Below are 27,899 nucleotides of genomic sequence, written 5' to 3'. Positions count from 1 at the left end.
CGAATGGCATATCACACATTGCAGGGCGTATGAGGCGAAACTTGCACTTTTCACGGCTTGTGGTTTCAAAATATGGAAAGCGGTTTTTGTAGACACAAACAAGAAAAGGGGGCTCATCTTCTAGACTTGAGATCCTCTAAAAAGTAGTTTGATGACATGAGAATTTTGTACATATGATACAATGACTTTTTTTTCTCTCCCGAAACATACACTCTCTCTTCCTCTAACAAGTGACCATCACCCAACTCAAAAATCATATCCTCTGCTCAGTGACAGGCTCTCCGATACCAGGCACATGAACGTCCTCGTACCCCTCGCCATCCTCAGCCCCAAACTCGGCCTCCTCGCCCAGCGTAAACTCTTCCAAAATCATCTGCGCAGCTCTCTTCTCGAGAATCCCCCTGCTGACAGCGCTCAGGGGCCCCGGCGTAGCAGCATCGACCATGACGGTGACCAAATCCGTCTGATCCTCCCTCATCTCCCCCTCGACGCCGAGCTTCTCCCTCTCAGCGACGTACCTCTCCCGGAAGGTAGCCGTCTGCATAACAAGCCACCTCAGCTTCCATCCCCCCGGTCCCAGCTCCTTGACGCGCGCGGCCTTGGTCTTTGTCACGTAGGCGTCGATGCCGCCCTCCTTGCGGATTGTGCGCAGGACGCGGGTGGTGAGGCGGGTGCGGACCCAGGCGCCCAGGGACTCGGACCAGAGGCGCTTGCGGTGGACGTTGGGGCGCCAGGTGCGGGGGGTGACTTGGTGGTGTTTCGGGGAGACGTTGTGGCCGTGGCGGATGCGGGAGGTGCCGTAGAGGCCGTGGTTTGATTGTTTGTAGAGGAGGCGGGGGCCGTGGGGGTAGGGGGGTACGGCGGAGGTCGGGATCTTTTGGAGGGAGATTGTTTTTGTGGCGAGGGGGGTGGAGGTTGAGAAGGCGCGGGTTGCGGCGGTGGCGGGCGCGATGGTGAGGTTTTGGAGGGAGGTGAGGAGGGAGGGCCGAGGCCGAAGGGTTGTAAAGCTCATCTTGGGCTTCGATCCGTGTCCGATTATGTGCGAGGTTCGTGGGTTCGGGAGTATGTAGAGGCGGTCGGAGGGATGCGAACGGGTAGATGCGCGCCGCGGCGTTCGTTCGTCGTTGGTCGTCGGCGCACCGTTGAGGTCGATTGTCGTGAGAGCTTGGGGATGATTTTTTGGGCCAATGGTCAGAGATCGGAGCTTCGATATCGGGCGGTGGATGTTCCGCTCTCCGGGAATTGATAGGTTTGATTGGGGGATTCGTTGAAGAGTGGGGGCTTTGCTGGTGAAGTCAATTGAGCTGCGTCAGGTGACTGCGCGCTGCTTTCGTGACAGGGGTCCGTGGTCTGATCCCGAGTGCCTTTCGGTTGACCCTTCCACACCGACTCACCGAGGCAGGAGGGAAAGTTGGGTAGCTCGACGATCAACTTGCGCCGTGACATGCCACCGAGCAGACAGACTCTATACAGACCGCCTGTTTTACTCAGCCACAGCTACTGACTTAAAGCTCCCAAGGAGCCCTGTCAAAAGCGTCAAACCTGCTGACGACGCAAAGGGCAACGCCCACAATGTTACCGCCAGTCGAGGCCTCGGTCCTGCAAGACAACCCTGAATTCGCGGCGCTGCATCATACTCTCACAACGGCTATCCTCAACCCAGATGGTTCCACAAGAAAGCCGGCGACCAAGGAGCACGATGCGATACAAAATGTTTGTTTTCTCTCGGCTACGATGCCCAGACTCCCGGCCCTGTACCAGAACTGAACTTGGCCCTGAGCTAACCTTCAAACCTCCAGGAGCTCGCAGACCACAGATTCACAGCCGCAAAAGAACACCTCCTCATAAGCGCAATCTCAAACACCGCACCGCCCGAACCAAAACCCGCACCACCTCGAACATTCTCCCGCACGAACACGTCCTCACAACCACAACCATCCTCCAGCGGCAACGGCACAACACAACAACAACAACCCCTCCCCGAACCCCTCCTCGATCTCCTCCTCCTTCTCCCACCCCTCCTAACCTCCCCCGAGCCCCTATCCCCCGAATCCGCCACAATTCTCCTTTCCAATCCCCCCTTCACAGACTTCCAATCCCTCCTCCCCCAACTCGGCGACCTCATCTCCTCAACCCTCCACACCTCGGCCGTCTCCCTAGCCCGCATCGCCAACCCGACAACAAACCCCTCCTTCCTCCACCGCGCCGTCCCCGGCCTGCAAACAACCTACCACAAACTCGCCTCCGACGTGTCCCAATCAAAACTCGCACTCGCCCAGGAACGCCTCCGTGCAGCAGATACCCTAACACAATGCCTAGACGAGCACGCCGCGGCGCTGACGCTCCTGATTAGAAGCCTCGAGGCCAAACACGGCGTCGTGGCGCGGAGTCTCGAGTTTCGCGCCGCCGAGACGGGGCTGGAGGCGCAGAGGGCCGAGGCGGATGCCGTGGCTGCGAGGGAGGGGGTTAGGAGGGAGGTGTATTCGCCCGAGATGGTGGCTGCGCTGACGAATTATTCTGCGCATTTGCGGGATGCGAGGATGAGACTTGAGGGGACCTTGATGACGCTCCGGGCCGAGTTGGAGGGGTACGGGGTCGGGGTTGAGGGGGAGGAGGGGAAGGCGAGGACGATGAAGGAGATGGCGAGGAAGAAGAGGCAGATGGAGAGGGAGTTGGAGGATGCGAGTCGGGATTTGGCCAGGTTGGATAGGGCGTGATTAAGTATCATGTGCCGATGGGTGCGAAGTTTGAATTCATGGCAAGCAAGCAAGCGATTGGACATGTTTACATTGAAAGACGTGTCGCTATATTGTACACAGCTGGAATGCATGTGTGGTCTACCAAGGGGTGCCCAAACGTTCTATGTCCACCGGCCATTCTAACCTTGGCTGCGCAAAAGAGAAGACCTCTCCCTCTTTGGTTGTACAAAACCCCCCTTTTTAGAAAACCAACTACCCTTTCAACAGAACCTCGTGATATCTCTTGGAGAAATGCAAGCTGGCTCAGAGCACCTCTAGACTGAGACTCGCGTTGGGACAAATCGCAAAAAATATTCACACTGGCAAGATTTAACCCTTGACCTTGTAGATGGACTCGGCGAGGCGGCCAACGTTGCCGCTGGTGATACCGGCGACGGAGATACGGCCGTCCTTGGTGGCGTAGACGGAGTGGTCGTTGGCGAGGGCGTCCATCTGGTCCTTGGTCAGGCCAGTGTAGGCGAACATGCCGATCTGGCTGGTGATGTGGGACCAGTCGTGGGCGGAGCCGAGCTTCTCGAGGTTCTCCTTCAGGAGAGCGCGCATGGTGATGATGCGGTCAGCCATGCCCTTGACCTCGCCGAGCCACTGCTGGTTCAGGGCGGCGTCGTTGAGGATGGTGGAGGCGATGCGGGCGCCGTGGACGGGAGGGTTGGAGTACAGAGGGCGGACAAGAATCTTGACCTGGGAGTCGATGCGCTTGCGCTCCTCGGCGTCCTTTGCGACGATGGAGAAGGCACCGACACGCTCGCCGTAGAGACCCATGTTCTTGGCGAAGGACTGGGCGAGGCAGATGTTGTGGCCCTCCTTGACGAAGTGGCGGACGGCGAAGGCGTCGGTGTCGGTGTTACCCGAGGCGAAGCCTTGGTAGGCCATGTCAAAGAAGGAGTAGTGGCCCTGGGCCTTGACGACGTCGGAGATCTCGCGCCACTGCTCGGGGGTAGGGTCGACACCGGTGGGGTTGTGGGCGCAGGCGTGGAAGAGGAAGATGGAGCCCTTGGGGGCGGCCTTAATGTCGGCAACCATGCCCTCAAAGTCGAGGCCGATGGTCTTGGGGTCGTAGTAGCGGTACTTGTTGACGGTGAGACCGGAGTCGCTGAAGACGGCGCCGTGGTTGGCCCATGAGGGGGTGGGGATGTAGATGTTCTTAGCGCCGGGGAAGAAGCGGGCGAGGAAGGCGCCTCCGATGCGCAGGGCACCGGTGCCGGAGATGGACTGGGTGATGGCGAGGCGGTCGAGGGCCGAGGAGTCGGCGCCGTAGGCGAGGACGGCGGCGGACTTGGTGAACTCGGGGACACCGGTGATGCCGGCGTACTCCTTGTTCAGCTTGGCGGCGATGACCTTCTCCTCGGCGGCGCGGACGGAGGGGAGGACGTAGGGCTTGCCCTGGTCGTCGCGGTAGGCACCGACACCTGTTGTTTGTCTGCGTCAATGGGCATGTTCATTGCGGTGATGATAGACGTTGTGTGCTTGTAGTTGACAGCTGACGGCCGGCTAGCGTTGTAGCTAGCAAGCTTGTGACAGCTCTCTAGCTAGGGTGGTGGTTGTGGTTGTCAAAGTGGCTTGGCGGGGGGCTTTGCGTACCGAGGTTGATCTTCTGCTCAAACTTGTCGGCCTTGAAGGCTTCCGTGATGCCTGTTCGTCTATTGTCAGTCATGGAGTTGAGTCAACCGGCGAAGCTCGAGGGAGCTCCACCCGAGCAGGTGCGTCATACCGAGAATGGCCTGTCCATTGCGAAAAAGTGGCCAGTTAGCAAAACAGTTCGTTGTGGTGATTGTCGGGATTCTGTCAATCGGCGCATCAAGCACTTACATCCTGCAGTCTTCGTTAGCATTCGTGGCGCATTCAATTGGCATCTGGAGTGTTTGAGACATACAGGAGGACCTTGAGGGACGTTGGCCCAGGTAGAGCCGGCTCTCGCGGCCGTGACGGGCAGAGCGCCCATGCGGCGGGCGGCAGCTTGCCGGGTTGCGATTCTGGTGGAGGACAGCATCTTGATTGTCTTTCTCTTTCGGGGATGGGAGAAAAAAGATGTGAATGGAGGAAGAAAGGGAAGAAGAGAGAGATGTGGTTGAGAGGGGAAGGAAGAGAAGGAGAAAAGACGTAGCTTTCGCTGTTGGCCGGCAGAAAAAAAAAAGGATCCCAGTGAGGTAAGGACAATCCGTAATAACTTAAGGTGTCCAAAGATTCCGAGACAGCGAAGTGCCGAAAGAGCTGCTGCTGCTGGCTGTTGGCTGCTGCAGACGGGGTGGTCCAACCAAGGAATGGGCTGACTTGTGACTGTACCAGGTGCGCCTTGCCCGCCGTTTCTGCCATCTGGGGGCATTCATGTGCTGGGGTGCTTGGCGACCAGCCCTGAATTCAATCCAGTCACATCCCAGAACTGTTCTCATACTGACCCAGCCCCAGCAACTGCACTGAGCAGAGAGGGGGGTGTGACCCCCAGTGCGGTGCGACTCCGGACCTGGAGAAGGAGAGGAGGAGCATCGTAAGTGGACCGAGTCATGAGAGGACCCACCTGCATCGTGCAATCGCGGGGGAGCGGATTTACTGTATTGCCGCTACCCGCCACGGGGGGAGGAATCCCGACGCGCCTTCCACGCCCTTGACGCCCACGATGCGTCGATGCCCCTTCCCCGGCCCGCTGTTTTTTGACTGGAGCGCATGCGCGCAACTTACGCAACGAATGAACCCGTCCCTGGTCCTTCCGGCTTCGGATGTCGCCGCGGTTGACCGTTCTCAGCTCACTTCTTCCGCTCGACTCAAGCAGGAGCTTCTGCTTCGTCATTCCAGGGTCAACTGTCTGTCTCGGGCGGTGTGTCTCTCTTTAACCTTTGGTCTTCCCCTTTTGCTGGCTGACGCGCGCTGGTTACTTCTATTCGCTCGCTTCAAAGGAGTTTCTCCTGTCTTGGGGTCTGTTGTTTCTTTTCGTTCATACTTCCATTCTTTCTGCCTCTTTTGAGCCTTTGACACTGCTGGAAACGATCCTGCCTGGCACGTGTCTGATGCAGTGTTCGTCAGGCTTGGGCGGTTAGAATTCCCCTTTTCGGCCTTCTCTCATCACTATGTCACTCTAGCCGACATCGTATTAATGCTAGCACTTCCTAAAACTCCGAAGAAGCAAGCATCGCCATCAACTGCTAGAGCTGTCAAAGCACTCTTCCATTGACCTCTGCAAGGGATGTTACCTATGACTTTCCGTCTTTTCCCCGGACTAAAGGAACTGTCCAATGCACCTCTGCTGCGGACGAACGGCCCCTGGGATGATGGTTCGTAGCTGCATCAAGGTCCGTGCTTGCATGCTGTTGTTCAAATTGGCTTTCTACTTCGCTTGCAGTCAAGATCATTCAAGATCGCCACGACCTGAGGAGCCTCATTACTCCCTTCATCCGACCTCGTGGCTCCTCCTTTGATCCCAAGTCTCGAATCTGTCCTTTTATGTTACTCAATGCCAGAGCCTTGGCGACATGGGAGAGAAGATGAGTCATCTACTGGGATTATGAAGCTCAGAAGCCGCTCGCTACATGTAGCGCGAGAGTTGAGGCCTCGTGGACTCGAATTGCACGGAGAGCGTAGACCGAAATGATCGATTCAGGCCATCATCATTCTCTAATACACCTTATCAACCACGCAAAATCCTCCTCTAATCATAGCCTGATTTTATTCAGCAGGATGAGTAATTGCGTGTTTTTTGTGTATGGTAATCGTCTCATTGGACTCGCTTGGCATAGCAAAAGTAGATGGTGGTATTAGTGCAAATCCGTGTGGTTCTCCTGAACCACTTCAGGTACGTCTTTCACGTTCCTCTAAGATATTATTCAGAACTGACGTTCAGGATTACCTATTGACCCTCGTGATGCAAGGCGTGTCTTTCTCGTGTCAGAATTGCCCATCGCACGGCGACTTAGAGCCACCAAAAGACCTATCCAATAGTTTGCAAAGAAGCCGAGGATGATCGCATTACCTTACTTCGAGAAGGTGCCGAGCTGCACGTGTGCGGCGTCCAATCACGAAGCCTCTGATACAACGAATGAGATCGTTTCTCTTCAAAGGCGAGCCTCAACATTTCGAGCCCTTTCGAGGAAAGTGCATGCCAGCCTGATCTTGATACCTCCACAAACCACCCAACAGCGTCAGCAGGTAGCCTGATTTCTTCACCGCAGTTTTCTTCGCAAGATAAAAAGCACTGTTGGTCAAGGCATTTCGTCAACACCTCATCGATCTCCCCGAGAGCTACCGAAACATTTTCCGCCATCGCTCGCAGTTTTGACAAAATATGGCGGCCGAGAGCGTGGGCCTGGCAGCCTCGATTGCCGGCCTGCTATCTCTGGGCTTGCAGATCACCGGTGGAATCGTCAAGTACATGGACGCCTTTGAGGACCGTGACGAGGAACTACGAAACGTCAAGAAACAGAATGACAATCTGGGGGTCACGCTCCATGCGATGAAGACGGTGTTGGCTGGGCTACAAGGCCACAGTCCTGCAGTCGCCGCTGCAGTAGATCAGAACATACGAAGCTGCGAGGAGGATCTCCGTGCCCTCGAAGCTCTATGCGTTGAGCTTTCTGATCACGCTGGCAGCACCTGGAGTAAACGGCTGGAGAACAAGAAGAAGAAAGTGACTTTTGCGTTCCATCGACCCAAGCTTCGAGATCTCGAGCTTCAGCTGCAAAAGGCTCACAGTACTCTGCAGTTGATACAGGGTAGCTTGGGACTGTGAGTTGATATAGACTTTCTTTCGCTTCCCACGATTTCTGACACGGCAGTAGGGAAGCCTCGAACAGGAACACAGCTCTGCTGGCGGCTATCGAGTCGAGTTCTCGCGGCCAAGCTTCCGAAATGCTCCTAGTCCGGTCAGAAGTAGCAGCATTCGCTACGCCGATGGCCGATGTCAATAATAAACTGCAAGGTCTACAAAGTGTTATGACACAAACTGGACAACTTGTCATGGCTCATTCCGGGGCGATCGAAAGCGAGATTCATGAGAGCAGCCAGCGTGTCAGATATGACATTCATCATTCACACAACTCGATTTTAGACCACCTCAAGACAATCGACCACAAAGTACAGCTCCTGGGAGAAGAGAATAGTTCTTTACGGGCATTGGCTCGCAAAGCGGCCTCCAAGCCGGCCGTACTCAAAAGTTTGTGCGATGACATGCAATTGTCAGGAAAGTACTGCAACCAAGGCAATGCTTCAAACAGATCAAAAATGCATCGAGAGATTATTTCATCAGATTCATCACTGAATTTTGGGACTGCAAAGCAAGTTGGCAAAGTATGCATCTGCCCGCGCCCCGAAAGATCGTTCATGCAAGTGCAGATGCAGCGGGGCTACACGCACCTGTCCGGCGAGTGGGAATCCCAAGGCCATTGGTCAAGCTGCCCACTCTCAAAAACACCGAGGAAGCAACGACTCAAGGCAAGCTTAAAGTACACCGGTGTCTCTCGTCTTCTGAAATCAGTCATCGAAATTTCCTTTGCTTTGACGTCCGGAGCTGGGGGCTGCAGCATCAGTCCCAGCTTTACCTACTATCCGACTGCTGACGTCAACTCGGATCCCGCTTTCCGCTTGATTTACTTGATGGATAGAAGCTGTGATGCGGAAGATAAGTTGACCTTTCTTAGCGCTTGCTTGAGAAAGCTGGCAAAACTTCTTGAAGAAAAACGAACATACCCAACAGTGGTGGACGATGAAAATATGACCTTGATGCACCATGCTGCTTTCTTAGTACGGCCTTCCTCCCCCGAAATCAAAGCATATTGCTAAAGCTGATTAACAGGTAAGACACATGCCCATGTACAATTCCAATGGGTCCTATCACAGCGAAAGACTTGGCGAGATAAAGACGGTTACGGAAATCTTTCCGATTCTGCTCTCGTATGGCGTGCCAGCATTTTCATATGATATAAACGGCAAGTCACTGTACTTGATCAGGTGCACAATATTAACAGTTACTAACTTATTGCAGGGCTCTCACCCTTACACGAATTGACGTATCAATTTGGTAACTGGGTTGGGGAAGCTGTCGAGGCTCTATCAAGGGCCAACTGTGAAAGCCAGCCGGCCATCTCGCACCGGAGTCTCCATGACATTTCCTATTTGCCGGTGTGGTCAGACTTTAGCATTTTGTGTGTCGACAAGTTCCCTAAGGTTACGATAGGTGCGGCCATTCCCCAAAACTTACTCCATACACCTGACTAATTGAGCACCAGCATTTGAGTGCGGCCCTCTAAGCACAGCAATCATCAACAATGATTCAGATGAAGTAGATCGTGTTCTGAGGCGTTTTCCCGACTCCATAACTGAACTTGATATCTACGAGCGAAGTCCACTCCATCTCGCAGCAGCAAAGCCAGAAATCCTCGCGAGGCTCGTAAAAAGTGCGGATCTCAGCATTCTGAATCAGCGAGATAGGAAAGGTGCCAGTGCGCTCGAATTAGCTATGGCATTTAGCTCACGGCACTGCGTCAATGGTGTACAACGCGTAAGGTGCAAAAAGTGTTCCTGCTATCTCTGCGCAAAGATTCTCCTAGACGCTGGTTGCGATCTAGTGTCAATGTCTGTAATGCCGGGTACCCCTCATTATCTGCTACATCTGAATGATGTCCTGGAGGCCTCATCAGAGCTCGCTCGGCGTCATTACATCTTCCAAACGAGCAAACGCCGAAGGCTGCAGAGAACAGGACACGTTTTGACAAATAGAAGTCTATCCACAAAGCAAGAAGTCGGCGAAGAGAGGACGACAAGCGACATTCAAAGAGGCATCTCACAGGCCCCAAGACAGCGGCGAATCTACAATGAGGCTGAAGAAGCCATAGAATCTATGTCAGACTGGATATTTCAGCAAATCTGGTCTGTCCACCTGGCCCAGTTGTTCTATAGGCATGGATTCATGCCAAAGCCATCTGTGTTTCTCCAGCTTCTCCAGTCGAGAACACCCTCACTTTGGGATCGCCTTACTCCGGAGATTGTTTGCTGGCTTCTGGAGCATGGAGGAGATCTCTTCTTGCGATCGCCTGCAGGCCCTGTCAACAAGACCGCCGATGACGGAGTGTTCGCCGCGCACTACGTCTTTTACCAATTAGGCAGAAACCATTTTCTGTGGTTGCCAAGCTATCTAGCGGCGGCTCCAGTGTCGGCCATCTTCGAAAGAATCACTGTGACCTGCCTTAATCTTACGGACGGCTGCTGCTGTCCCTGTTCGACAAAAGGATGCAGCTCATTTACGTGGTTGATGAAGGGCTTCGCTACACATAAAAATGGATCAGCAACGCCAGAGCAAGCATGTTTAGATCACGCTCGCAGGATAGCTGATCACTTCAAGTCATGCGGTCCCGAGTTGACACTCGCAACTTATGAAGAGGCCATTAGGTTCATGACATTTGAAGCACTGGACCTCTTTCACAGCTGTTGCAACACACGTTCTGTGGTCGATGAGGGTGCGGCTTGGGTTGACATAGATGATACGGAGGTCATCGAAGAGCAGGGTCTCCTCCTTGAGTTGCATGAAGAATTGGTTGTAGAATTCACTCGTGAAGCTAGGGGATATCTGGGAGATGGGCCAAATGGTGGGATATTGTCCACTCAGTTTTGGAGGTCATACTGGACCGATCGAATGACCGAAGAGTTAAAAAAGCTGAATGGGGGAGACTTGACTGCTACAGAAAGACGGGATGCAGAGGAGATCGGCGTTATATGGGACGAATCAACCGAGGGCGACGAGGGCGACAAATGCAAAGGTGGGAATCCGTACGACCGTGGTGATGTGGAGCACTACTGGTTTGAGTTGGATCTCATCTGCCCCGAGTACAATGAGCCATGGCCAGAGGGATTGCGCTGCATTCATTGATATGTGGTCTGGAGACTGGTGCAAATATGAAGAACAAGAGACAGAATCAGGCGATCCTTCAAATGAAATTATCGCTCTGGTCAAATGCTTCAACCTTGTGGAATCTCAACTTAAAAAACGTGTTGCAGCCTGTTTTCGTCACAAAAGTGGTGCTTAGGTAGGTAGAGATTGAGCGACTGCATTTCTATTGACCCTTACATGTGATTCATCGTTATCACTGTGCCTCAAGTTCCTGAAGCAACATTGATTGCATCAGGCTTTAGGAGGCAGCACCGTCGGCACAGGAGGCCGTGTCGTTGTTCTAGGCAACTCAGGCACAACAGGGGTAGGGATACAAGCGCAAGCACTGCTAACCCTCTCAACAGGGCTCTTGTCCTTGTTCTCGACACAAGCGCTGGTGGCATACTCTGGCAGCAGTTCCTCGTCCGTGTTCAGTCGCTGCGTGAAGTTGCCGCAGAACTCGACGGACTCCTCCAAGCGATCCGGGATGGACGAAGCCCGCAGAGCACGGAGGCAGTTATCCGCGTTGCACACAGGCGCCTTCGGGCACTCCTTGGAAGTCATCTTGACGACGAAGCTACCGCGCTCGATAGTGTGGACAAAGATGAAGCCGGACTTGAAGTTGGCGTACGATGACCAGGAACCGGCGAACTGGACCTTGCCGCCGCCGACTTCCTCATCGTCTTCGGGGTAGATATCGAAGAAGCCGGCTTCACAGATGCTGGCCCCAGTGGGGTCCTTGGTGACGCTGCTGACGTCGATGACGTTTAGGCCGTTGCCGTAGTTGGACTGGTAGAGGTAGCCGCCAACAATATACTGGTTGTGGTCGATGGAGCGGGTCTTGCCGGCGTAGTGGCCGGTGTATACGGGCTTCTCGAGGTCGCGGATGTCAAAGATGTGAGTGGTGGGAAGGCCCTGAGTCATCGGGCCAACCTTGGCGTCACGCTCGTCGAACTCGTCGTCGAGGAAGATGTACTCTTGCCAAGTCTCGTTGTTAACGACACCCTGGTGGACGTACTGAGCGCCGGGGTAGTCGCTGATGGAGATGATGTTGGTGACGTTGCCGGTCTTGTCGGTGACATCGTAGATGGTCAAAGTGTCTTCGTTGTAACCGTAGCAGATATCTCGGCCATAGTAGCGGGTATCGGGGCCACGGTAGACGAGGCACTCGGCGTCATGGACGTAGCCGTCGCCGGCTGCGCATCCGGGGCTAGTGACGTTGGTGGGATCACTGATGTCTAGGAAGATCAACCCGCCGCGGCAGGGGAGGTTGTCTCTTACACGAATCGTCGCGTTACCACCGACGGAACCGCAGGCAATAGCGTAGTTGAGCTCTTGGTTGACGACGATGTTGTGGGTACGGCCGACGGGGAGCTCGTCCCAGTGGCCGGTGAGCTCGGCCTGGGTGAAGTTCTTTGGGTTCGCGGGGTCGAGGTCGAGGATCTTCTTCATGTCGAAGAACTGGACGCCGTGCTTGATGGCCTCGGAACCAATGACGGCAATGTCACCGACGATTCGGATTTCTCTCCAGTTGGAACCGATGGAGTCGTACTGAGGCAGACGGCCCAAGTATACCAGCTTGCCCTCCTTGCTAATTTCAGCAAAGGCAGTGCCGTCGTATTGGCCAATGGCGACGAATTCTCTCCCGTCTGCCGAAGTCCAACCCCAGGAAGATGAACCTCTTCCGCCCCAGCTGCCGAGCTGCTCGTGAGACAAGAAGTGGTACAGATCGATCTGAAGGGTATTAGTTGAGCATTCGAGAGGAGCTTGGTGAACTCACATTTCTGCATCTGAAGGTGTTGTTGAAGTCTCCGGGAATTGCGGCAGCAAAGCCGTCAACGCAGGGAGTATAGCTGAGCTCGGGGTATTTGGCACTGTCCATGAGGCCGGCGGCAGCTTCCTCTTCCCATTGAGCCTATCATGTTATTAGAAACTTTTGATCAATGCGAGAGGTGATTGTGGGGCACAACTCACCATCTTGATGCCCATGATGCGATGGTGAACGGCACCGGACGCGTACTCAGCCTTGGTACCAGCGCCAGCTGCGCTGGCCAAACCAACAATGGCAGAGCCCAAAAGGGCTGCAGAGTTGATGCGAACCATGTTGACAGTATTTTTGTAAAGTGACTCAGCCCAAGAGTACCACTACTTGACCCAGACTTGGCGATGAGACTGGGAGTGCTCCGAGCTTCCCCAAAGCAGAGTAGCCACTCGATCTATAAGTACTCGACATCCTCAATTGAGTTCGTCATCATCCAAGACCAACTAATAAGACGGCCTTTCTTGTCCCCCGCATGGCAGACGTTGGTGTGGAGAATGCCATGGCAGTCGTGATTTTAGGGGAGGCTGGCGAAATCCAGGCACGCGGCCTTACATCTCGCCCATCGAACCCGAGCGGAGGGAAGCACCAAAGGTTGACCGATACTACCGTAAAAGCTTGGCCAATATGAGAGTACATGATAAGCAGAGCTTGGTTCCATACGATAGGGACCAAGCTGACCTTGGCGGTCTTGGCGACCCCCCAGCCGCCTAAGCTTCGTAGGCGTGCGCAGCAACTGTCAATTTGGTCCAAGAAGCTCGCCGAGCACCTAGTTCCTCGAGCTGTCTGCTTATGGAAGGTGATTAAAGGCTTGGCTACTTACGGTGATAGGCAGGTGCGTGATATTGGAACTCTGACATGACCGAGTAGTTGGGTCAGTTGATTAAGTTTGAAAGGCGGGGAACTCTTGAGGCTGTTGATGAGCGATTTTTTGGGTGGCAAGTGTGTGGACGCCGCGATTATGCTTCTTGTCTCACTGCATAGGAACTTTGGAATTCTGAAATCCTTCACGGATTGGTAATAGTCTTGCACAAGAAGCTTCTCTTGATAGGCCCCTCTCGCCTCCTTTAGGTAATATCTGTTTGCCTTATAGCCATGCCCGTAGTTCGCCACTGCATCGTCAAGAACTTTTGAAACTCTAACACATGAAAATAGGGATGAACTATCAGAGTAGTCAATCATTTCGCTGTTTCTAGGTGGGGAATTGATGGTTACTGCCTGCCGAGCATCTTACAGGCTGTAAAGAAGACTCGGGTCGCTTACTAGTAAGGGTAAGGTAAGTAAGAAAGGAACCATAGTAGCCTTCTAAGTAATGTTGACATTATATCAGATCAAGGTCCCATGTACCCAGCGCCTCAGCTTAACTTATGTTAAGGCGCAGTGGGTTTTGTTCTGGAATTCAGTGGCTACCAGATTGTGTGTCTTGCGACGTATTTCGAATTTACCAGGCTCTCCAATCAAGCGATCCTACTGCCATTCTTTACTTATAGAAATAACTTCTTCAAGACTCAAGAAGCCCTTTTCGCAAGATCGTCTTTGCTTTCTCTGGGGTTCTCACCGCAATTTTCTGTCGTTTCTGAGTGAAATTTATCGCACCATATCGCAACAAGCCTCCAAATGTGCCTGGTTGGCAATCTGCGCCTGGTCTATCATCCCATACACTTCCAGGTTGTAGAGAGTTCACGAGGCCTGAGCCTCGGGATATCTTTTGCATGCTTGTCTCAGAAAGCAGTGTCCACACCAACTTGGAGGCCTCTTTGTGACACTCTGACTCTGGGTCAGTGTCAAGACCGAGCGCTAACAACTCATAGAGATGCTCCCCGAAGTTCTCCCCACCGATGAGAGTCTTCGCAGCCCAGTGCTCCTGTAGCACGTCGATGGCGAGGACGTGCGACATCCAGTACTCAGATGCGTTGAAAGAATCGTCATCGCCCCCCTCGACCATGCACACTCGTGCCCAGCACGCATTCTGGGCGACGTAATCCAGGAGCTCCTCAAAAGAGACCTTGAAGTCCCACTTGAAGCCCTTGCTCTTGGATTCAGAGAGGGAAAAGGATTCTTTCACGTGGCTTAACAGTGGATGAGTGTTTATACCCTCACTAGTCTCACGGTCTTCCCAAAGATGAACAAAAAGGTCGTGCCTGGGGTAGTCAGCATAGTACAAGATATGATCAAGAGACTTGCTTCCTCTGCTTAATACATCCTCATGGAGTGGAAGTGTACTTACCATCTTTTGACAAACGGGTTGCCCTTTCTCGACGCAAGAAAGTGATTCGCCAAATACTGCGCAAATTGAATTGGCGCGGCGATCTCGTATGGTAACTCAGGATCCTCTAAGACAGACCACAAACCACGATCCAAGTCACGGAAAAGAATGCATCCAACATCCATTTTCACACCGCCGTAGGTGTACAACAATGCCCCAGTGATCATATCAGATGAATGCTGCCCGACATGCTTTCCAGTCATGGTGCCCTCGATAAAGCATCTGGGAAGCATCTCCTTTGGTGCGAACGCCAAAGCATGATTTGGCGACCCTGGCACGTTGTCAAGAACGCGAACAGTCCAGTCTGGACCGCAGATGCGAACCCAATCAATCACGTTGCGCCTACACCACGATGGCAGTTGATCAATTCCGCCATCCCAGTAGGCCCATACGTTCTTCTCGCCTACAACAGGTACGTGGCAGCGTAGAGATTCAAAGATCTCGTCGTCCGATCGCTGGTCGTGAGCATTGATCACCTCCAATTTGTCTTTGAAGGCTGGAGGTATCGCATATTGCAACATGATGTCGGTAATGTGCGACTATGCGAATGATGGGCAGGTCGGTAGTTGAGTTAAATGCCGTCCCTGAGGTAAAGCGATGCTGGGTGCTTTTGGATACCTACCGATTTAAGAGGAGGCCGGATCTACCCGTGCGAATAAGCGCTACTTTAGCGCTGATGTTTACTTCGAGCCGATGCTTTCGATCGTCTGGCGTCTCTCAACTGAGGCGCTAGGCGGGAGGATGTCACTCTGAGCTCCGAGACATCTAGGATCAAATGATGTCAGATAAGGTAAGGTACCAAGCAAGGAAATATAATCAAGAGAAGCAAGACCGGCAGTCCGTTCTTTACGATGTGTCTTCACTGCTTACATACATGTGCTTTGTCGCCCGCATTGGTCTATATAGAAGCTTAAGTCATCCTGAACTCGACTCCAGCAATGAAACAGAATATTCCTGTGGTTGTTATCGGCCTCGGGCGTGGGCGTGGAATCAGCGATATTCCACCAATTCTCGAGAACCCGCCTTACTACGTCGCTGCTTGCATGGACCTCACCGAGGTAGATGAAGAATACCGCTACAGTCCTCATAACCTTGGTGTCATCCTGCATAACCTTCATCCAAGGCCCTGGGCTCTCCTGATTGGCATCGCTGTTGACCCTTCTTACACGCAACCTGTAGAGCGCGTGTGGAACGAGTATGTGGAAAAAGTCTTGAAGCTCGAGAAGAATGCATCGAGAGGATGGTAGGAAAACGTCCGCGTCTCGGTAGGTACCTATTCTCCCAAACAACACTGGCATGATCGCTCACGAGTAAAAACTTCCCAGGACACATTTCGTCGACCCTCAAAAACCCGAGACCTGGTCAGAAGTCAGGAGTACATGGCAGAAGGAGATGTTTCGTCAGCTGGATGGGGCGTTTCTACCCAAATGAGCTAGCCAGACACACATGATATCTAAATGAAGCGAGTTGGGTATTAATCACGAATTGAACTGACATCAACGAAAATTCATTTTCTCAGAGTTCTTCACTGTCATGTCCATGATGTACTGAGGAATGTGTCGTTGCAACTCATCCACGACATCCTGACGGCCACTGTTCAGATCACTTGGCAGCACATCGGTCCTACTAGAGGACTGATTGCTACTTGAAGTTATGTACTTCTCAAAAAACTTGGATCAATCGCATCACTCGTTCCAATGAATGGATGAAGATCCGAGAGAGAGTACTCATAACACCATTGTGGTAAATAAGGCGTAATTGCTGGCTGGCAATTACGGATCCGTTTTTGTACTACAACCATCTAATAAAAGGGACTCGCAACTTCTATAACATCTCCTTAGATGATCTCATTCCTTCTCGTAATGATGTCAGAGCGACTTCAGCTGGAGTCTGTCAGCCTACTTGCTTACTTCGTTTTTGACATAAATCGCCTCAATGGGACAGTATCGTCCGAAACCGGATGCCCCAAGTCCAAGCGGCGAATGTGGGTGGGAGCACAGAGCACTCTCGACCTGTGCCGAATCATTCGCAGAGCCTCAAGTAAGATTGATCGACGGTAGGATTATTTTAGCTTTGCAGGTTGACGAGAAGGCGGGGACTATTCTTTTTGCCCTTTGCCCTTACATTAGTTTGTTGAGTGACTGCGGATTTCTTCTGGTTGTAAGGCTTAGCTTGAGCACATACCTAAGCTTATTGTTCGTCTAACTAGAAGGTTCTCACCGGACCCGACCTCCATCGCGTTTCTCGGACGCCGTCTCGGTGTTTAACATCGCCTGCCTAGGGGTCTCCTTGACCGAAGTCCTGCGTTCCCGTGTTGGGTCACCGGAATTCTAAGACGGGTATTTCTCCACTTCGAAGAGCTGCTTCCGTGCTGGTCTAGACTTTCGCAGCGGCTGCTTGCCTTTTCTCCCCCCATTCTCTTCTGATTCCCTCCCGCTGTCTCCCAACCTCCGATCAAACCATGGTGCGGGGCACGAATCGCGTGATCAGATTAGGACCGCCTCGGTTTGCAGACCTGAACTCAAATGGGTAGGAGAGTCAGTGAAATCTCCCGCAGATGCCCGATTAGGACAACACGAAAATTACATATTAACCTGTCAGCTTTGAGGATGCAAGAGATGATAGTTTCTGTCGACCGCACTTTTGATTGTGCAGCGCAGTGCATGTACGCAAGCAGGGTTGCTTGTCAGCGTCGGTAGCGTATCTACCGGTAACCCCATCGAGGGTGCCCGTCATGAGATCACTCAGATCTTGAGCTCCGACCAAGATCATAGCATCTGTGTGGTTTCCAATTCCGAGCCGTCAGAAGGGCCTAGTAGCCCACCATCTGCGGCCAGTAGATGAGCTCCGGTAGCGGTGTCTCAAAGTTTTGTAAAGAAGAAGGAACGTGAGATGCGATAGGCGAGAATGATTACAGAGACCTTGATCATCATCTGTTCTTACAGTCATTGTATCGGATGGCCAGCTTGGGCCAAGGGTCCAACGACCTCTAGGCGACGGCTCAATGACTTCACCGAACCCGAAGAGGTGGATGTGACGGGCAGTCAAAAAAGCCCGACGATGGAGGCTTTCTCCCACTGATCCCTCATTTGATCGAGCCCATGAACTGCGCGAAACCACGGGCGGGGAGCCTTGACGGCGGTCTAGACAATGAAAGACGAATAGATCCCCCCTCTTTCAGCCGATGCATGGCAGAAGCTACCCATCGTCTGGTGGCAGTTTCTTTCCATGGTGACGTAGAGTTGAAAGGGGAGATGAAGGGTGCACCCAGGACTTCACGAACGTTGCATAGCGAAAGCGACATCCCTATTTCATCACATCCCACCAGTGGCCACCCTCTTCATTCAAGAATGGAGGGTGACATGGGAAGTAAAGCCCCCGTCCATCCCGAGGGAAGGTGCTGGGCATTTATTCGCGGCTCTTGTTGTCGAGGCATCCGGATGTTATATGTAATATAGGATCAGCAGATAGGTTGACGAAGTCTTCCCCTGTTGGTGACGACTTTAAAAGTATAAGTTGCGAGTCTACTCGGAAACATCAAGTGTCTGATTGGTCAAACATGTAAGATGGTGTCCAGAGTCTCCCACCCAACCGTGTTTCATGAGGGGGGTCTCAGCACCAGTTCGCGGGGAGCCCATAGTTCCCCACGGGGCCCCCAACTTGTATGCTTGTATGGGTTCAAGGGCATGGCTTCGATGAGAAACTTTGTGGTTACAGACTGAACCCCGCGTGGCATCATGCTCGACCCTTGCTTCTGCCCAGAGATTTGGGATTCACGCCGGCGCGATGGTCCGTCACAAAGTCGCCGATTCTATGAATTTCGGCTCTTTGGTCAATTTGGGGTCAGGCTGGCCGTTACCTCATCTACCCTTAGCCCTGTTCGTCTATCAAGACCCGTTCATATTGTAGCTGAATTTGCCTCGGCGTCACGGCTCGTGAAAGTCTCATTCCGAGTATTTACGTGATGGCTTATCCCACGATCTTATCCGCCAAGTCCGAGCCAAAAATCCCAAAGCAGACAATTACCTATCACGAGATTGTGCCATCATTTTCTAAGCAACTCTGCCCCATTCGTTTACTTTCCGACTTATCCCAAATCGCCTATCAATATGAGGCTCTACATTCTCCTATCATTCCTTCTCTGCCTTGGCGTGGCCAGTGCCCAGATGGCGATGCCAATAACAGAGGCAAAAGGCCGCGGCGGCAGAGACAAAGACAAAGGGAAGGGAGGCAAAGGTGACAATCAGCCTGTCAGAGGGGGAGCTGCTGCCCTCCAAAACCAGATCGCAGATCTTCGAAAGCGGGTTGCCGAAGCCAATGATACAGTTGTCCCCTTCGAGGGAGGCACACTCAAAGGCTTGGTGGGGCTGCTGAAAGTAAACGAGGCGATTGTCACCCTTGGAAGTACCATCGATGTCAGCACAAAGTCCGCAGAGGCCACCAACACCCTGCCGGCAAACGAATCGTAAGCCGCTGTTTCTTGAAATTCTCCGATGGGAAACTGGAATGTCTGTGCTAACCCTGTCACTTGTAGGACCCAGATCGGCACACAGTTCCTTAGTCTCCAGCCGGAGATCAACAACTTGTTGACTGAGGTCCAGGGTAAGCGTCCAGAGTTCGACAAGGCTGGCTTCAGAATCTTGGACGTGAGAAGTCTTATTCGCGACTCTGTGGTTATTCAAAAGGACAAGGCCGGAGATTTGGGTGGTGCAGTAAGTTAAACGTCTTCTGTGATCCAGAGAAGTGCCTGTCTGACTCTTGCCTAGTTTACCAAAGCGCTTGATCCAACTTTCCAACCCATCGCTACCCAGATTAGCGACCAGATTCAGGGCAACTTCACAGCCGCCATCGACGAGTACGATGGTCGTGCTGGGAAGATCAAGATCCCATCCAAGGCCGTGCCTGTGCTCACTGATCTTCTTGCCGGAGTGGCAAGAGCCCTTGGTGTCGGCGACAGAAACAAGGCTCTTGCGGGTCCTGTCACCGAAGCTGAAGCTGCAGCTATTCCGATCACCAACTTTCCCAACGCGGAAGCTGCCTTTGCGGATATCAGTGCCGCTGATACACCCGAAGCAAATATCGCTGCTCAAGAAGCCCTCAGGGGAAATGATGACTTTTCCAGACTTGGCCCCGATGAGAACGATCTACGAGGCATTCCGCCCCTGGTACTTGCTGTTCTGCGCAGATATGAAATTATCTAGAGAGGCGACACGGATGTGTTGAAGCGATGGTGTTTTTCTTGGCTGCCTTAGCTGCAATTTTGCGGCGACGATTACAGTTCTCAAGTGCGCAATGATGAACGCAGTAATGAATCTACGAACCTTCTAGTTCTTAGTTAATACCCTACGATGAATATACGGGTTGATCTATGTAATATTATGTTTTGAAACACTCCATAAGTCGTGCTGTTATTCAGTCCATTGCAAATATAATCTTACAGCTCCTGTTCATCAGAGGTGGAGCTCCCACCAAACGTCTAACTAAAGGCAACAAGGGCTTGAAGGAGATCAATACCCTATCGCTAATGCGATGCAATGAACCTGCTTGGCCTGCGACTCTCGGCGAGAATCCCCTATTTTCGAACTCTTGGAAACCCCGCGCGCGCCGGCGCCGAGCTTATTATCACCGACGTTATTGAGTCGGACGGCATAAGAGTTTGCTAATCCAGGAACAAACGAGTTTAGTTTGAGCTGCCCCTCACGCGGGGCACTTCCGATGACGGGCCAGTCAGCAATGCCGGGCGAATTTTGCATTTTGAGTTCGGTCCACCTGACCCTTGTTCAACTTCCTACATCTAGGTAGTCGTGGTAGTCTCCGAAAATGCGGAAGCAACCTGAGCTAGGCCATGTTTAGCCAATGAATTGAGGTTACCATCTTGGCTTGCTGACGGTGCCGATGGAGCACAGTCTCGGATGAAAAAGAGGGGAAATACCCAAGGAGGAGGCTGAGAGAGACAGGCCAAGAAGAAGAAAAGAAAAGGAATGTGTCCCTCACGCGGATGGGCTTGGACTCGAATGTGACCATGACGTTGTCCATCACACCCACCACAACCGATTCGTCTGAAACTTCCTTATGTAGTGCCGGTGGTCCGGTTTAGAATTTTCTTCACCGCTCTCTTAACACAACGAATTCTTTACGCGGCATAGATGTTGACATCAGTCATCGATCGGCCTTCAGTGTCCGTTCACCCAACCCATCTGATATACTTGCGCTGCCCCAACTGTCCTAACGCGGAGTGCATAAAGAAGGAGGGAGAAGCCGCGTTTATCCGTGCGATCAGGCAGACCCCAGCCTCGAATACCACGCAGTGACAACATTAACGCATGTAATTATCCCATCGGGGACTGGGCAAAAGGTTACGCATCAAACACCGAATTCACGTAAATGGCCGAAGGCGAGGGTATCGGGTCGGCTTGGAAGATAATCCCGTCGCTTAGTTCGCGGGATATCGCTGCCACAGTCGACTTCTATACGAGCGAGCTGGGGTTCACCCTGGGCGGAACCAAGCCCGAAAACGATGATGACTCTCCGCTCTACTTTTGTTCCGTCTATACAGGAAACAAGGCTGCTGCCAACATCTACTTCTTCCTGTGCGAACCAAACGAGTTCCATCCTGGAGGAGTAATGATCGCTTTGGGCACGGCAGGTCTGGACCAGTTCCACGACCTTTTATTGTCCAAGGGGAAAGTCGAAGTTGTCGAAGCTATCCGAGATACGCCTTGGGGTTACCGTCAATTCACTATTAAGGATAACGATGGCAATCGTCTGACATTCTTCAGGTTCCTGGAGGGGGGAAATCCAGGAACCGACTGATTTCACAGTGTTATGCACATCGGCTTAGGCTGCCGGACTGGACATCGTAATTGAATTTTGGTATTTTGCGGGATGTACCACGTAACGGGAGTTTATTGGGTACAATAATATCATACGTCAAGAGGGATGTCCATACAACGGATCCGAGGAAATCGGGAAGTCATGCTGAGATGTCGATTGGTCCATGTTGTTCTGAGCGCTCATAGTGTGGAAGAACATGGGATCCAGGTCGGGGAGCCAGCCTTCGAAGAGATTCATCACGTCAGTTCCGACGAGCGGATTGGGGACAACCGCGGGTGCTTCGATATCCATACGTCCCGTCATAGTCGAGTTAGAGGCCAAGTTCATCTGTAATATTTCCGTTAATGCTACATCGCCCCCGTGAAGTACCGCTCGCTGACAGTATCCAGTGATAGGTTTACTTACGGTCGAGAAGTCCGTGTGAATGTCCGTTGAAGCGACGTCATAATCGGGTTGCTGGGGCAGTGACCATTGAGGCTGTGTAGTGAGTGCCTGGAATGCTTCAGATGGCGCATGTGGTGTCAGGCCGGTTGGACTCCGTCCGTTGACCTCGTTCACATAACTTCGAGCGATCTGTGCAAACTCGCCAACCATGGATCCTGGTATCGCACCATTCGAGATCATTTCCATTCGGCTGCAGTGGCCCTTTACCACGTCAAGCAGCGCCAAGTTGGTTGCTGTATGAATTTGCCGAGGATTATGGATGACGAGATCGAATAAGACAAAAAAGGCCATGATGGGAATTGTTGCCATCATCCTGTAACGACCCATGTTATTCAAAGCACACTGGGATCGGAAGTGCGACTTACCACATGGGGGTGTAGGGCGACATGTCTATTATCGAGATCAATTCTAGCAAGGAACGAGCACTGTGCTCTACGGTATTCAGAGTGTCATCCCGACGAGAACAGTCTGGAGAGTTTTCTGACACTGGCAAGTACCTCAAAGCCATTCGAGAAATCGTCAGGAGGAAACTGTAGTAGAGAAAATGAGTGACTAGAGCAACTGTACGCTCTTGGTCTTCAATGATTGAGTGAGGTTTGACCCAGCCGCCTGGCCTGAAGCCGTTATCCGGCAGTGAGTTTCTCCAATCTTCGAGCTCGTCCAGAAGCTGATCGATGATGTCTAGGTGGTACTCCCCGGGGTTGTCGGATACGCCAACAGAGAAGAGTGATGTGTTTGCCCGGGATAGCAGGCGCGCGTGGCTGACGAAACATAAAAACCAATCGAAGCCGCCAGAGAAGAAGGATTCGGGTGTGGATGGAACGGAGCAGGATATATCGCAGTCCATGATTGCCTTTTCGGGGATGTCAGTCAGAAGAGACAAAATAGTCAGTCAGGGGATTGAGCTCACAGATGATCTACCATGATGGAAGCTATTGATCTTTTCCAATGAGTAAAACACCCAAAAAGTCCGCCGGAATGCGTCTGCTGCGGCTCCGACAAACTTGGCGTCGGCGAGATTCTGTGCTCGCCGGGCAGCTTCTGACATGAGGACGTGCTCCAGCACAATACCAGCAATACCAAGCGAGTATATCATCATTGCTACTACAGCTTGGAAAGTTGTAAGAGTGTCTGGTAGCATGATCAAATCGGCAAAGTTGGCTAGAGCGATTGAGAAGAACTTCCATGCATCACCTTCCCCAGGCTCAAAAGATCCACCACCGTCGTATTGACAACCAAGAGCAAGAACGGAATGATAGAGACATATCCATGACTTGCTTTTGGGCGCAGAGTGAGGCTGATCCTGACTAAAAGCAGTCCTCTCGAATGCATCGCGGTCGAGGAACGGGAACCGAGGGTGTACTTGCTCAAAATATACTGCTTATGATAAGCTCATTGCAAAATAACAGCCAAGAAGAGTGGGAGAAGAAGATTACTCACATTTGACATACTTTGCGAGAAGGGCTTTGTCGTCAAGGCAGGCCGGGCGCTCAGGTCGACGATTCAAACTACAAGCACGGAGTTTGACGAACCTCCCGCGTTCCTCAACAGCGCTTGCAATTCGCCCGACCAGATCGTGGACTTTCTCATGGCCGAGGCATTGTGCGAGGGATTTCAATCTCCCTTCAGAAAAGAAGGTCAAATTCTTCGTACCGCCTATGACTTACTGGTCAGGGCGTCATTGGGTACGTGAGATGGTAGGGTGAGATATGGAATTTCCCCTTAGAAGTACATTGCACTTACCAAAAATACCATAACCCTTTTCGGAGTGAGCAGAAGTTCAAGAAAGTGGGGCTATCAATGTGGGCTTACTTTGACATAGTTGGAGGCCTCGGAAGGCCTGGTTGATCTCGGAGCTTTACGAGCTCTATCGAGTACTCGATCCACGTAGAGTTCCGGAATCCGGTGCGGGGCGGGCCGTCGGGCATTTGGATCGGGAGTGGATGATTTCTCCGAGATTGTCGGATCCGGTGACTTAGATGCCGGTGTTGGCAGTGTTGCGAAGTCTAAAACCGATACGGTGCACCCTTGTTGTATCTCATCAGGCGTGCCGGAAGACCGGCTCGTAGGGAAAAATTGTCTTTGAACTAATCGTCCGTAAGATTGTTAATGAGTCCTCAAGAGCTCCGAAGACATAAAATCGATATTGCCTTGGACATGGCAACGAAAGGGTACGTACTGTTTGGCCTGCGGGCCAGTTTCCTCACGCCGAAAACGCACTCGCTCTTCCTTCTCTACGGAAATTGTGTCAGTACAGGCGTCGAAAGAGGTCGCGAGAATTATGCTGATAGGTGCTAAATCTTACCGTGCAGTTGGTACAAGTTCCAGATGACCCTGGGCCTAATTTGGTGATTAGCTATCATTCCATTGAGATATCTGCACATGTCGACGCAGCATCAAGCACGCCTACCTGGACATCGGACTTTGCGCGACGTGCATGCATCACACGACTTGTGGGTTCTAGAGCTTGAGGCGTTACTGGGCATATTCGGTAAAGTCGTCGTCCAATACGGGCTGGATTTCCGAAAGAAGACGAAAGTAGAAAGAAGGAAGCCGAAAATTTGTAAAATCTCGGGGCCGTCGTGAGACGTCATGGCAAAGACGAGTCGAACGGCCACGCAGACACGGCCCGTGCTAGTCGGCGTCGGGTCCGGTTTTCCTGATTAGGTAACCGTTACCGAGGCCTCGGGATTTTATAAGAGGCGGCGCCGAGTGACGCCATGCCGCTCAATTGTAGTTTGTTCCTGTTTACTTTATGAAGGTTTCTCGAAGAAGCTTAAATGGGAGCAATTAGTATAATGCCATGTGTTCAGCCCACAAGATCTGACAACCGTCGTCAATCGTCCAAGTGTAATATGCGAGCGTTAGCATTGATACTCTCGCACCTGGCCACCTCATTTGCCTCACTCAATCACAACTAAGCCGAGGGCGGTCGGGTCAAATTTTCAAACTTATCACAAATGAAAACTTTGGATCTCTTGGTAAAGAAATGCATCAAGCCTCTTGGCGAGACACGGTCCACTGCGTTTCTACCTGTATCACTTTATCTCTGCCCAAAAGCTCTTGTTCAGGGGTCAGGCGTGACTCGAAGTCATCCCCACTATCATCGTTCTTTCCGTTACGTCCGAACGAAGCAACCTCAGACCGATAGCGTACATCGTTTTCCGGGGAGTATATGGTAGCCAAAACGATAGTACCAGGTGCGCTTGGGTGCGATCGTCTCAACTTATTCGAATTGTTGTAGCCGCTGGCGTCCGAAGGCCCGTCGAGCTTTGAAGCACCCCGCCGAGCTGTGCACCGCGAGTACAGTGATCCCAGCATCGGCATGCTAACACATATGATACCCAAATTCGGCTCCACGGTCGACCAGAAGTCGGCCCATATCATTGTTTCAGTCAAGTTCTGGAGATCGAGGTTGGTGAGGCTAACGATGCGGATGATGGCAACTACGCTGACTCTGTTTCGTTTCCTTGTTAGCCTACAGCCAAAGGGGAGGAATACAAGGGCAGCCATACATCAAGCCTGTTGAGAAGACGGCGATGATACCAAGTTTGGCCGGCGTACTCATTTTGAGTGCCCAGACAGTCGATATCGGCAATGTCAAAATCATGATGTCTGTAATGACATTGAAAGCACCGATGGCGATGAACGATGCTATCTGATTTCCACACTTGCCCGTGACAGCTGGATTATATGTTGCCTCGAATGGATGGCAAATTAAGAAGACCTGGAGGATGTTGGCCGTTGTCCAGACCATGACAAAGCCCATGGCGAATTTTGTCGCGGTTCGGAGTCCTGGGTTGACAAAGACGCGAAGGTAGAAAAACATGACGCTGAGTTTGATGGTGCTGATACAGGTCGCGAATATGAACTCGTAGGCAACTAGAAGTTTGAGGATGATGACGATGTTTGGAAGGGTGTCTGTGATCGGGTAACCGATACCCATGGGCGACCCTGATTGCAGATTCGTCAGGTCCATTCAGAACTATGTTCCTCGGTTTGGGGCCGAGTACTCACACAAGCCTTGGATTACTAACATCCCGATGCCCTGAGGCACTGCAAGGAGAATGAGGAGATCATCCCACCACAGCTTAGCCCCCGAAGAGAAGCGTGCGAAGAAACGGAGCGTGACTATAAGAACTGCGAAGAGAACCAATACGCAGTTCACGAGAAGATGAGCCTTGACTATCGGCAAGGTTGGAAAGCTGACAGCATGGAACGCCATAATAGCGGGCAGTAGCGAGAACTACCCAGAAGGCGTTGTCTACATCTCGCCTCAAAGAGATTGAAGGAGATATTGTCGAGCGCGATCGTTCGGATTTGGACAAAATCCAAAATAAAACAAAGAAACCAACCCATCATCTCATTTTGGATTCTGAGGATATCCTGCTGTTAAACATGCTAGACACGAACGCTTGAAGCTCACTAGAGCCCCTGCTTGTTTTACTCGTGCCCGCGGATCACTGGTGTTGGTCCTGTCACTGTGAGGCGGCCTAACACGGAAACGAGTACCTCCGCATCACAGCAAGCGGAAATTGCCATGCTCGTATGCGGCACAGCTGCCCAACATCCGCTGATCTTACGTTCACGCTAGGCTCAGGTTAGCCAGAATCTTCAGCAACTCTGCCAAGCCGACCGAAATAATGCAGCCGCTGGAGACCGCAAGACGAAACGGGTTGAACTTTGTTATTGCCGCCGAAAGAGTCTAGGCCTTGACAGTGAGAGGTAATGCCAGAAATTTGGCGTCTCCTTGTGACTATTCGAAGTTTAACGAGGCCGACTACTGCAGCTAGCGTAACTTGACACTTCATCAATACTGGCCACAGGAAAATGGCCCAGCTGATTGCGCACAATGTTCAAGCTCCCAGGCGCTTGCCAGCGAGAGGACAATAATCAGCCAATCAATCCAGCAACAGCTAACTCCTCCATCATGACCGCTTCACTACGGACCGAGGCCAATGTATGCATTCTTCAAGAGTTGCCCTCTGGACTGTTGGCACAGCACGCATGGTACGATAGATGTTGCTAGCGCTGTAGCTTTCGGAATGCCTGCAGCAAATCCCCTGCAGTGATCCACTGACTTGCGCCATCCACACAAAAGTTCTGCGCCGATCCGTATCTGTCAAATGAGTGTGCGGCGCGGGGAGTTTCGCCGCGGGACGAGATCCGTGGTGCCGTCCCTAGCTCCAATCGTTAGATGGACTTTGCTGGGGTTGCGCGGGACATCATCCATTTTTGGTTTCACTGACAAGCTCATGGTCAGCAAGGTGAAATTTGTTCGGCAATGCGCACTAGTAACAACGCGTCTTGAATGCCTCTATGAACCAAAGTGAAAGGTGCCTGAATCCTCGGAACCGCACACGTAACAGAACTGCTACTTCGACCGTGTCAAATTGAGGATACAAATGTGAACTTGCGGAAGGCTACAGACATAGGGAGCAGGCTAGGTACATGCATACCCATATCCACTGGTCCAAGCCTGTGTCAGTGGATAGACATGACTTCCAGTTGTTAATGGTTCGCAAAGTGAAACTCGCTTTCGGTCTGCGAATAGAAAGAAAACCGATGTGCTGTGCCTTTTTCGAATAAGGTCGCTCAGAGCTCATGAGCTGTTCGCCCGGAAATAAAGAAAGCGTGATGAACTCAGGCCCTGTCGTGTTGGTATTCTCTCCCAAAGACAACCAACGAATGCAACCAAAGACTGCGATAGTGGATACTGACCAGGGCATTGCGGACTATCCTACCAGCAGAGGCTAGATTCATGCAGTTGGCTGAATGTGTGCCTACTTGCTTACTGTGGAGTGTTGATGGCCATCCATCCTAGCATCGGACACCAGGCGAAGTCACGTCAGTTGAGATAAGAAAACCCCCTTGTGCAAGCTGAAGTTAAAGTCTTTCTCCCTTCGTAATCTTGACTACAGTCGCCAA

General features: G+C 52.1%; 11 protein-coding genes across 11 annotated transcripts; 5 read left to right on the top strand and 6 right to left on the bottom strand.

The window, feature by feature from the left end:
• Positions 1–253: 253 nt before the first annotated feature.
• On the bottom strand, positions 254–1,012 carry CPAR01_12856 (ribosomal L28 family protein; the record flags this gene model as incomplete). Its single annotated transcript, XM_060497110.1, has 1 exon — positions 254–1,012. The coding sequence occupies one exon, from the start codon at positions 1,010–1,012 to the stop codon at positions 254–256; it is 759 nt and encodes a 252-aa protein (XP_060344643.1).
• Positions 1,013–1,572: 560 nt separating this feature from the next.
• CPAR01_12855 (uncharacterized protein) lies at positions 1,573–2,717 on the top strand (the record flags this gene model as incomplete). The annotated part of the gene is made up of 2 exons (XM_060497109.1): positions 1,573–1,713; positions 1,800–2,717. The coding sequence occupies 2 exons, from the start codon at positions 1,573–1,575 to the stop codon at positions 2,715–2,717; spliced, it is 1,059 nt and encodes a 352-aa protein (XP_060344642.1).
• Positions 2,718–3,068: 351 nt separating this feature from the next.
• Positions 3,069–4,749, bottom strand: CPAR01_12854 (aminotransferase class I and II; the record flags this gene model as incomplete). The annotated part of the gene is made up of 4 exons (XM_060497108.1): positions 3,069–4,168; positions 4,341–4,391; positions 4,569–4,578; positions 4,633–4,749. The coding sequence occupies 4 exons, from the start codon at positions 4,747–4,749 to the stop codon at positions 3,069–3,071; spliced, it is 1,278 nt and encodes a 425-aa protein (XP_060344641.1).
• A 2,283-nt stretch (positions 4,750–7,032) lies between these two features.
• CPAR01_12853 (uncharacterized protein) lies at positions 7,033–10,608 on the top strand (the record flags this gene model as incomplete). Its single annotated transcript, XM_060497107.1, has 4 exons — positions 7,033–7,472; positions 7,526–7,899; positions 8,728–8,919; positions 8,972–10,608. 4 exons carry the CDS (start codon positions 7,033–7,035, stop codon positions 10,606–10,608), a joined length of 2,643 nt encoding a protein of 880 aa, XP_060344640.1.
• A 252-nt stretch (positions 10,609–10,860) lies between these two features.
• Positions 10,861–12,711, bottom strand: CPAR01_12852 (uncharacterized protein; the record flags this gene model as incomplete). The annotated part of the gene is made up of 3 exons (XM_060497106.1): positions 10,861–12,342; positions 12,389–12,523; positions 12,583–12,711. The coding sequence occupies 3 exons, from the start codon at positions 12,709–12,711 to the stop codon at positions 10,861–10,863; spliced, it is 1,746 nt and encodes a 581-aa protein (XP_060344639.1).
• Positions 12,712–13,928: 1,217 nt separating this feature from the next.
• Positions 13,929–15,214, bottom strand: CPAR01_12851 (capsule polysaccharide biosynthesis protein; the record flags this gene model as incomplete). The annotated part of the gene is made up of 2 exons (XM_060497105.1): positions 13,929–14,568; positions 14,655–15,214. The coding sequence occupies 2 exons, from the start codon at positions 15,212–15,214 to the stop codon at positions 13,929–13,931; spliced, it is 1,200 nt and encodes a 399-aa protein (XP_060344638.1).
• Positions 15,215–15,631: 417 nt separating this feature from the next.
• On the top strand, positions 15,632–15,940 carry CPAR01_12850 (uncharacterized protein; the record flags this gene model as incomplete). The annotated part of the gene is made up of 1 exon (XM_060497104.1): positions 15,632–15,940. One exon carries the CDS (start codon positions 15,632–15,634, stop codon positions 15,938–15,940), a length of 309 nt encoding a protein of 102 aa, XP_060344637.1.
• Positions 15,941–18,802: 2,862 nt separating this feature from the next.
• On the top strand, positions 18,803–19,894 carry CPAR01_12849 (uncharacterized protein; the record flags this gene model as incomplete). The annotated part of the gene is made up of 3 exons (XM_060497103.1): positions 18,803–19,158; positions 19,228–19,405; positions 19,460–19,894. 3 exons carry the CDS (start codon positions 18,803–18,805, stop codon positions 19,892–19,894), a joined length of 969 nt encoding a protein of 322 aa, XP_060344636.1.
• A 1,183-nt stretch (positions 19,895–21,077) lies between these two features.
• CPAR01_12848 (glyoxalase family protein) lies at positions 21,078–21,506 on the top strand (the record flags this gene model as incomplete). Its single annotated transcript, XM_060497102.1, has 1 exon — positions 21,078–21,506. One exon carries the CDS (start codon positions 21,078–21,080, stop codon positions 21,504–21,506), a length of 429 nt encoding a protein of 142 aa, XP_060344635.1.
• A 117-nt stretch (positions 21,507–21,623) lies between these two features.
• CPAR01_12847 (uncharacterized protein) lies at positions 21,624–24,565 on the bottom strand (the record flags this gene model as incomplete). The annotated part of the gene is made up of 10 exons (XM_060497101.1): positions 21,624–21,854; positions 21,933–22,313; positions 22,525–22,824; positions 22,882–23,348; positions 23,412–23,627; positions 23,715–23,730; positions 23,784–24,058; positions 24,151–24,205; positions 24,277–24,311; positions 24,376–24,565. The coding sequence occupies 10 exons, from the start codon at positions 24,563–24,565 to the stop codon at positions 21,624–21,626; spliced, it is 2,166 nt and encodes a 721-aa protein (XP_060344634.1).
• A 400-nt stretch (positions 24,566–24,965) lies between these two features.
• On the bottom strand, positions 24,966–26,196 carry CPAR01_12846 (uncharacterized protein; the record flags this gene model as incomplete). Its single annotated transcript, XM_060497100.1, has 3 exons — positions 24,966–25,428; positions 25,487–25,925; positions 25,989–26,196. The coding sequence occupies 3 exons, from the start codon at positions 26,194–26,196 to the stop codon at positions 24,966–24,968; spliced, it is 1,110 nt and encodes a 369-aa protein (XP_060344633.1).
• Between the last annotated feature and the right edge of the window lie 1,703 nt (positions 26,197–27,899).

The sequence above is a fragment of the Colletotrichum paranaense genome (assembly GCF_030867605.1).
Source record: "Colletotrichum paranaense strain IMI 384185 chromosome Unknown Scaffold_11.1, whole genome shotgun sequence".
Classification (NCBI taxonomy): Eukaryota; Fungi; Ascomycota; class Sordariomycetes; order Glomerellales; family Glomerellaceae; genus Colletotrichum; species Colletotrichum paranaense.
This window is presented reverse-complemented; position numbering and strand designations above follow the sequence as displayed.